General features: G+C 43.7%; 1 protein-coding gene across 2 annotated transcripts in view; it reads right to left on the bottom strand.

Moving 5' to 3' along the window:
• Nucleotides 1-617: 617 nt before the first annotated feature.
• Nucleotides 618-9,902, bottom strand: part of RIPOR2 (RHO family interacting cell polarization regulator 2) — a 61,935-nt gene continuing 52,650 nt past the window's right edge. For both annotated transcript variants that reach the window (XM_080580566.1, XM_080580567.1), the window contains exons 16-22: nucleotides 9,662-9,797; nucleotides 8,585-8,746; nucleotides 7,789-7,947; nucleotides 6,590-6,792; nucleotides 5,093-5,176; nucleotides 3,264-3,354; nucleotides 618-2,243 (exon numbers count right to left, since the gene is read on the bottom strand). In XM_080580566.1, coding sequence (XP_080436692.1) covers nucleotides 2,143-2,243; nucleotides 3,264-3,354; nucleotides 5,093-5,176; nucleotides 6,590-6,792; nucleotides 7,789-7,947; nucleotides 8,585-8,746; nucleotides 9,662-9,797 — 936 coding nt within the window. In that variant the 3' untranslated portion in view covers nucleotides 618-2,142. The remainder of the gene's footprint in view (nucleotides 2,244-3,263; nucleotides 3,355-5,092; nucleotides 5,177-6,589; nucleotides 6,793-7,788; nucleotides 7,948-8,584; nucleotides 8,747-9,661; nucleotides 9,798-9,902) is intronic.

Here is a 9,902-nt window from a genome sequence, read left to right as displayed (position 1 = left end):
CAACTAAGCAGTAACTTTCACTTTTGTTTCATCCCCCTATTTTTCCTACCTTTCTGGTTTGTCTCTCTTCCATTTTCTAAAATAGTTTGCTGCTTACCTTCCCTCGGCCAGCAGAAAAATGAAAACGCACCACTTGTGCATACTAAAACATGAGCCAGTATTGCACCATTTCTCCCACTGCTCAAGAAGATGCAGTTCTGTCTGCCCTCATACAGGTATCTTTGCTATGTGTATTGTTCACTTGCTCTAATTTTTATTGTTTTGTCAGATCTTAATGTTCTTCCAAGTCTTAACATTGATATGTTATAAAACAAAGTATTTCTACACTGTAGGAAATCTAGCAGTTGACTTTGTATAATTTAGCTCAACTTTTTTTTTTTGTATTATAAAATCTTGTGGTTATCAGGCTTGAAAAGACAAGTATTCCCTATAGGTCTTTTCCCTTAATATAAGAAAGAAACTTTGGGTTTGCCCCAAATCCAGTTCCAACCAGGTAGTTACTACTGCGCTACCTACAAGGGTGGGAGGTGATTTCCACGATAGTTTGATGGTTACATGAGCTTCACAATGGAGAGGTTGCTGGTAGAATGAGGGACTATACATATGGAATGATGTGCTTAGTACTTAAAAAATAATCTTTATTATAACTTAAACGTGATAGGAAATAAGGTGAGTACAAATGCCACAAAACTAAAGGCAAAAAAAAAAAAAAAGTCAGTACAAAAGAACACCTTGGAAGAATTCAGCTGATGGGACAAGTGTGGTACAAAACCCAGAACATGGTTATTTCACCTTCTGTATAAAGAGTCTATATCCCTCAGTAAACAAGTAAGCATTTTGACCTGTACAAAATGTACTTTTTTAATTAAAGGAAGAATATATATATTTATAAATATACAGATATGTACATTGTTGTAACATTCACAGTTAAAAAAAAAAAAAACAACAAAAATCCAACAACAACAAAACCCAAAACAAACTCTGCCTGCCAATGTGTTTGGCGCACAAGGCTTCCTTTTGATGTGAATTGTTTGCAATCTTTTCTATGTAGTCTATGCAAATTTGGATACTTTAATTGACATCTAAATAGCATTTCATGCATAATGAACACAGTACAGGAACACTCTTCTGTTAAATCCTATTTACCTCCTCTGTTATCTTAAGGCTTATAATCAACAGCTTGAAGCACTGTCTTTCTTTCTTGCAGTGAAGGGAGCAAATGCATTCAGTTCACACTGTTTATTACTGCCTCCAAGGTCCACTTTAGTTTGTTCCAGTTCTTTATATTGAAATCGCTCTATAGAAGCTATCCTCCGCTAATTAGAGTGTATGAAATCCAATCCTGCTTGTAACTTGCAGGACAGAATGGCTGTGGGGACTTGTGCAATTAGCTGTACTCACTACTTCTTGGAATAAATAAATGCACGTTACCTTTTCATTTAGTTTTTCAAAACCTACGTGGTTGTTTGATCCCCCTCACAAATCTCTGGATTAATAATGGCTCATTGCTGGAGGGCAAGAGAAAGGAAATAAAAGACCAGTAGTGGCATTTAGTATGAGTCACTAAAGTGACACCTTCAGGAGTTTACATCACACTGTTTCTGGAGGCAAAACTTAAAAAAACTTGCTCTATATTTCAGGACTGAGACAGCAAAGTGGTGTGGGCGACTGGAGTGTTGCTGTGGACACTATGAGGCAGTATATGCTTGGCTCGGAGTTGCAGAGAAAGCTGCTTTGTAGTTCTGCGCAGGTAGCCTCCTACTAGTCCATTTCAGATATATATCATGTCTCAAGCTTTCACAACAACTTCAAGAAAGTAAATATAATACCCAATAAAATATATGAAGATGCCAGATTCTAAAAACCCACAGAAGTTTGCTTGAATAACTGCAATTACGTTACTACAAATCAGTCAAGAAAGTATGGTTCCTCAGCATCCAACCGTTCCATCATAAGCTGCGAAGAGGAGCCACTAGGAACTCTTCAGCTGGATTTTAGATTTTGCTTTTCCTCAAAGATGTGAATTGCTACATTTGGGGACATTCTCACAGAATTCTTCAAAGTATTCCTTCTACTTCACATGCTTAATTACAGCTCCATCCTACTTTCACGACTGTTAAAGTTAGGCAGGTTCTTTTCCACCTAAAAACCTGTAGTAGCTTCAGTTCCACGTCGACTTCCAACTTTGACAAATTCCCGGGGGAATTTGTCCAGCTGTTCGTATGCCAGTCTCCCATCTTCACCTGAACACAAAACGTTAAAGCATAATAGCATGCTGTATCATTGCCATGCAGCATTTAAACTACTGGATTCTCTGCTGTTAGAAAAGACTGACCTGCCAGTAACTGCTTTCCCTTCTTAAAATTTCTTATATTGTTGAAGGCAACTTCAGAAATTAATTGGAAAAATTAAGCGTGCTTCTCAAGGTGTTACTTAAGGGTTACTTGGAAAAAACGATGTTCAAATTACTCCTTAATTTACTCTTCTAGTTTGCTGATTTTATTCAGAGCAAAACAGAAGCAGCTGTGGCTTGTATGATTAGATGGCAGTATCTGTAAACTTGTTTTACTAAATGACCTACAGTGCTCAGCTGCAGCTGCAATGTGCTTGAGGCGGATGTTGTTTATCTGCTTCTAATTTAGACAATATAAAGTTTATCCTCTTCTCGCTTCCTGGCACTTTAAAGAAGTGACTCTAACCACATCTCCATATGAGACGCAGGACACAGATGCTGCTCTTCTACATCAGCACGGCATTTCTGGGGTAGCAATCACTGCATCACTGCTGCTTGTGGAACTAACAGAACATCAAACACAATCACAGTAGCTATGTGATTTCTAGGATGAACGTGAAAGGAGGCCGTGGTATACCTCAGAGAGACATCAATTAGGATATAAGCAGGTATAAAAACAGGCCAGTCACTCTCTTTCCTTGTACAGTTTTCCTTAATAAATGCGTTGTACGGAATATTTGTTTGTTTTTCAAATTAACTATGAAGTATTTCTTTTGTCAACTTCTCCTTTGCTATTTTTCCTTTTCTACTTCCTCTTCCAGAGCCAGACAGCTCAATTTCTTTCCTTTTGGTTCATTTTAATGATTTCTAGAATGAACAATTTATAAGAACATATATTTAAAACTTGTTTAAGTTTCTAGGTAACACGTTTTTCTTCATTTTAGAATCTCACACTTGTGTCTTGCAGGCATCTTACATGCTGCTCAGTCAAAAAAGAAAATGAAGTACTGCTCTAAAGCAGGCAACTCACCAAGTGAGAGCAGGGTTTCAGATGCAACTTTTCTGATGTCTTCATTGTCAGACTGGCAGAGCGTGACCAGCATTTTAATACTCTCAGTAGCCTGGAAATTGGAAAGAGAACCATATTAATACTGCATGTTACACTGTGTTTCATTTTCAGAACGTTGCATTGAAGGATCGATCATCCTCTGCGTTTCCTTTCCCACTCTCTACGCAAATGCCATCTTGCATCCTTGGGCTCATCCTGAAAGGGTTCACCAGGCACTGGTACAAGCCACATTTCATGACAGCATCCCCACCCCCTGCCCTCACCCTCTTCATGTAGGGTGAGGTCTCTCGCTCCACCAGCTTCAGCCAGGAAATTGTGTAGGGTAAGCTGCTGGAGCACCAAGCTGTGAGTGTTCACCTTTTTGCAACACCAACATGGGAACCTCCATGCTTCAGGCATTGTGCCTAGAGGAGGGCCTTGCTGGCAACATGGGGAATACAGTTTTCAGAGGTTCCCCTGAGGATGGGCATCTAGGAGAAGCATATTTTCTACTATCAGTGCAGTCTCTCTAAATTTTCTACCCTATGCTCTACAACCATAAGTATCACTGACCAGCCACACCTGACACTTTTGGCTGGGTGAGAGGCTATGGGACAAGGCCATAAATGTGCCAAGGTACAAGTATGGCAGTGGGAAGGACAGGAGACAGGCAACAAGGGAATGTTTCACACTGAGCATGTCAAGCCTGGAGGTCTGAAAAGCCTGTTCTCACCAGCATAACTGCATCTATAGCAACATTTTGGCTGGCCAACCAAGTCACTTGAGTATTTCTGTAGGCTCCTCGCTGATACCGGTGATGACCAACATTTCCACATTTTTGCCTTGCCTCTGCTGTTTGGGGAAGAAAGCAAGGAATGATCCTGTTCTGCTCTGCGACAAAAATGTTAGGCCTTCGGAGGGCGCAGCTGTCATGGTGTCTCTAGACATGTTATTTAATATGACAGGAATAGCACTGAGTGAAAGGGAAGGGCAGGTGGCATGCCACGTGGAAGAAGCTCTGAGCTACACAGTCAGTATCTGTGTAAGATCTGTTGATCCAAGGGCCGTAGGTGGGCCCTGCGATGCTCCTGATTGAGACTTATCTACCACAGCCATTAGATCTCATCACCCTGTATTGAGCTTGACTAAGGGCAAGTCTGCACGGACTGCATAGTGGTGACTGCACCTTTATACTGAAGTTAATGATGGAGCCAAGCAGCACAGAGTGTGCTGTGATCTGCAAAACCTCTTGGAGATGCAGGCTGGCACCTTGCGTGGTCAATTTGAGTTCCATGCTGAGGATGAGACTGCAATTGGGTTAGCTCATCTACATGGGTGGTAGTCACCTACCAGTTGTAGCCTTCACATGTAATAATATCTTCTAGGAAGGCTTTAGCTTTTTTTCTGAAGATCCCAGAAGATGGAGGTCTGTTCCCTCAGTAATATTTTTTGCAGTAATTGCCATTCTCACTGTTCCGGATGCATTGAGACACACTGCTCGACTTACATCTCTTTGGCTCCCATTTCCACCACTGACTCTTGGTCTGCATTCTCCTGAGAGACCAAAAAGCACCACTGCACCCTGTATGCAGCAGAGGTGTAATGCCCCTTGACATCGCCTCCAAGAGACTCCTGATAGCATCGTGTTCAAGGAAAAACAGTTTTTCATATATGCTCAATATTGGATTATGTGTTGGACAGTACCAGTTCTGGCGGTTGCTATTGCAATTTCTATTTTGTCGTTTGCACCTCTCAGTTGTCCTTTTGTTAAAGTAACACCACGTGCCACAACCGAATCCCTTGTCTCTTACCTTGAGGTATCTTAGAGCCAGGCAAGCTGCCTTCTGCAGCTGGAGGTTGGGCTGGGTTAGGGCTTCACAGTAATAAATCAAGGCCTGGAAACAGATAAAGAAGAGTAGCCATGAAAATGTCTGTGGCTGCGTGGCATTGCCACCCTGATGGACAGAGAGGGCTTGCTGCCCTTCTCCTGACGGTGTGCAGGTGGGACTGAGGCACAGCCCTGGCTGCAGGCGAGGTGATGGGAAACTCCTTACAGCAGCTCCAGGCCAGGCCACTCGTTACAGCTCCTTGGGAGTGTGTTGTCTTGGGCCAGTTTTTGATGAGTAAATATTCACATCTGTGAGAAGCACAGTCTGGCACCCCTGGGGGCCTTTCTACATGAGTCAGTGAAGAGCAAGTGGGACCTGAGGTCTGAACAGCACAGGAGCTGACCCCTGAGTAGGTCTTTCTAACGTAGGGGTAGTGAAGAACAGGACGGGATGGAACCCCAAGGGACTGAAAGGAACGATTACAAGGTTGGCAAGAGCTGCTAGACCACTTTACTCCTTGGCCCTAAAAATTACTAACTATTGCTGAGCAAAAAAAAAGTGTGAGCAGCTGAACTTGGTGGCTGTTGGGTGCATAATGCCTTCATATAAGGCACTTTGTGGTCTTTCCCGTAGGTAGTGAACCCGCTATCAACTACATACATCCGTTCCAGGAGAAGGTTGTTTTTCCCTGACATGCTGCCTCCATGAAGCTGGGGAGCGGGAAGGGTGGCATGAGATACCAAGAGGTTGCAAAAATGGAAAATAAAGTGGGAGGGCAAGCAAAGATTGGTCTGGAGTGACAGAGAAGAGCAGCAAAGAGTGAGCTCCTTTATTCTCCTCCCTGTGCCTTCCTTCTGCCACCTTGCCTCTTCCAACTGCCCTTCCTGTCGCTCAATCCTGACCAGGAACAAGAAGATAGTAGAGAAAGGTCTGCCATGAACAGGTAGAAAACAACCCCTAATTCCTTCTTATTCCTTTTCTCCCATCTCTTTAATTTCTGTGTTTAATCTGGCCCTGCTTGTTGCCTTCAGTATCTATGCTAGACCCCAGTCTTAGTTGGAAGATCCCATAGATGCCAGATTCCTTTGGAAAACAAACAAACAAACAAACAAAAAACACCCTGAAGCCTATGTCTCTGTGCATTGATGATGCTGGAGCCTTGCCATGAAGCCAAGTCTGAGACAGGACAGCAGAAATGTTGAAATGTGGAAGACAGATGGAGACTGCAACATTTGTTAAGTATGTGCACAATTTTGGTTTGGTACCTGTTTAGTATAATGACAGGTAGAAGCAGACTGGCATAATGACAGAAATAAACCTGCCTATTTGCAGAAGAATTAGGTGGAAAATCCCTCTGGATCAGTTTAAATCAGGCTTGGAGCAATTATTTTATACATGTAGACATTTGAGACACACAGGGAGAAAAAAAGTCATGATTATACTGGTCCCTTGTGTGATCGGTGATTTTCTGCCACTTACCTTCTCCCTGAAGTGCTTGTTTTCTGCAGTAGCTGTCAAAAGTGACGCCACAGTCTCACTGACTTCGTTTTTATTTTCATTGAGAAGTAAAGCCAAAGCTCTCAGAACTTCTTGCTGTGGTGGGAGGTTATTGGAATTTATTTTGGCCACGTTTTGATGCAGTTTTCCATCCTTCACGGACTGCAGCATCTGAACCACAGAGGCTAGAAGCGCAAGAGGAAGGTCTTTGTTACTATTTTCATCCTTTCAGTATTTCAGATTGTTCCTTTCCCCACCATCAGTCCTCAATTTTTACTACACACACAAAGGACAGATGAAAAATCCCCATCTGGGCGTTGCAGCATTGTGGTGTGTCTGCACAGGGAACCGTCTGGGCTTTAGGCTGGGATGGTTTCTCAGATATTCTTAAGGAGGGTATGAGTAGATGGGCTAGATGGGATGCTGTGGCACTTAAATCCTCACCAGAACAAGGGAAACCCAGTATCCTAGCTAATGTATTGACTTCCAGGGCATCTTTGTGAGAGTTTTTCCTAGGAGATTGTTGTCTCCCACCAAAAGCCAGGGCTAATGTGTTTCAGGAGTGAGCTGAAGTGCCTTTTTCCTTCCAGGCTTTTGAGCAAAATCTCTCCCGTGTGCCCAAATAAAAGGGAAAACTAGGCAAGGTTCCTCAAACTGCCTCTCAACTCGAAAAGAAGAAGACCTGGCTTGCCAGGAATTGCACTCTAGCGTGCTCGGTGGAGAGTTTGCTTCCCTCTTTAGATCTCGGAGGCAGAGCCTGCCATCGACTGAGGTGCTGTGATCCCTCGGCTCCCGAGAAGAGCTCAGCACTTCAGAAAACATCTCCACAAAGGATGATGAAAGACTGAAACTCCATCAGTGCTGTGGGCACAGAAAACTTCCTAGACCTTGGGCCTGGCCCAGCACTGTCAGCTGTTTCCTAAAAAGTAACTCTTTCAGTATAGTTTTTTTCTCATTCAAATTTGGAAACAGAAGTGACGGAGGGTGTATCTGCATCAGCATCTTCCCTTTGATATGTACAAGTGTTCGGGTGCAGTCAGACTTGGCAACCAAGGCACTTCCTTGCCCCCTTTCCTCCCTCTTTTCTAAAATAATCCTCAGGCCTGAACTGTTTTGTGCTGAGCACAGGAAGATGTCAATGCATTTATTCCCCGTCAGACGCTATATTTTGTATACTCTACCTTCTTTTGCAAGCTGCAGCAAATAGCTTCCAAGATCATTAACACTGTGGCTTGCAAAATAGTTGTAATACTGAAAGACGGTGATGATCTCTGAGGACATGGTGGAGTAGAGGACGGGCTCTGTCCGGTCCAGGATCTGAGACACCAGGATGCGGAAAACTGCAGGCAGCCACGGATAAAAGGACAGGTTAGTGAGAACAAAGCTGCTGGCATTCCTGCCTGAGTGTGTGGCATGCAGAAAGCTAGTCTCAGACACCGTCCTGGAGAGCAACAGGGAGGAAACCACTGCCCTGGGCGGGCACATGCCCACCTCTGAGCAAGTCACCCCTGTTCCAGCCCAGGGAGAGCTGGTCAACATAGCTGGAGCTCGAGATGTGGTACATCCCACCCCAAACAGCAACCTATCTTCAGGTAGACATACTTGAATGCCTATAAATTTCATCCCAGTGAACTGTAACAGGGCACAGACATTACATAGATAGGATTAAGTAAGAGGATTCCTATGTCATGGTATCACTTACAAATCTGTATTTGGGAATATGCTTTCCAATTACCTGATAAACCTTAAAATGATGTTTTCTTTTCACCTTTTTCTCCTATTCTGATCTGATTATTTCAGGCCTAAACTGTTTCAAGAATCGTTGAATTAGTTTCCAAATGGGATCTTGGAGTCATGCCCAAACAGACCCCAAGGGGTTGGAAAAGAAAGCACTGAGAGCTGAGTAAAGCCCAGTACGCAACTGTTCTCCATTTTGATGACAGATAGCATTTTTTTTGCAGCAGCAGCAGGTGGTACCTGTTTCTGCAAGCCCTGGACATTCCTCATTCACAGTGGTGGCAAAATTAATATCCAGCTGCTTCATCATCTTGTCTGCAGATGTGTGATACACTCCTGAAGGACCGGTACATTTCATCCAGAAAGCCAGCAGTGACAGCTTCTTGTGGAACTCTGGGATTGCTGCAGGAGAAGACAAAAGGAACGATGAAACAAAGCTGTGCCAGGAGCACTGCCTTCCTAAATAGAAAAGGTGATAGGAGTGGAGGAAATCCACCCCATCCCGCTGATGGATGGTAGGTCACCCTGTGTCTTTACCTTCACAGAGTGTGGTCACATGCTGACCCCAAATTTGCCATTTCCCGCAGGAAGATGTGAGAAAATGTGCTCCTGATCCAGTTCTGGGCACTGATGTCTCATCCTTTTAAATATCATGAAATACTAGGGGAAATACTGGGAATACAAATAGTCTGCATGAGGCTGGCCCTTGTCCTAGCGTTGGGTAACCTTGTCCTCTGTGGCCTTGGGTAAGTCACTCAATTTTACCTTAATTTTCTGATGAAGTAAACACACCACGGTATATTTACCCATCCTGCCAGAGTACTCATGAGGGTGAATAACTACATGTTTGCCAGACTCTTCCAAGGTATTAAAATAAATGCAACAACAACAAAAATATCTAAATAGCTCTCCACAGAGATGGCTAAAAATAGTCTTTGGGATAAACTGTTTGAGGAATTGTATTACGCCTTTGATGGAACAAGGCAGATCCAATCTTCCCTCGGGAAAGAGAGATGGAGGTCAAATTTGGGTGGCAGAGGTGGCAGCACCCCCACCCCACTGCAGCTATTACCCCTGCCCGTCACGCAGGATAAGGATGCCTTATCACCTGTTTATTTCTGGATAGCAGTGCTTAAGACAGAATAAGGCCCCTGATCAACTTCGGTGACTGCTGCTTCCGTTTGTAACTGTGAGATGTCCCTTGCTGTGGTGGCGTTTCCCACAGTCACAGCGAGCTCTGTGCAGCGATTATTTCAGCAGGCACACACGCCCAAACAAAGCCTTTCCAGAGGAAATCCCCTGAGACTTGTCTCTTACCATCGGTAAGGGAGGTAATGTTTCCCAAGTTCTCGGTGCTGATCTCTGCAATGTTCTCCATCACGAGGATCTGCCTAGACAGCTTATCCAGGAGGTCTCTTGCCACAAATGGTGTTTTGCTGGAGAACACAATTTGCTGATGGAGACAAGCGGGAAAGGAAGAACAGGAGTCATTGAAACCTCAGAACGAAACCTCCAAAAGCTGCTAGCTGCTACCTGAAGAAACGCAAAGGCAAATTCA

The sequence above is a fragment of the Anser brachyrhynchus genome, assembly GCF_964034855.1.
Source record: "Anser brachyrhynchus genome assembly, chromosome: 2".
NCBI classification, from domain to species: Eukaryota; Metazoa; Chordata; class Aves; order Anseriformes; family Anatidae; genus Anser; species Anser brachyrhynchus.
This window is presented reverse-complemented; position numbering and strand designations above follow the sequence as displayed.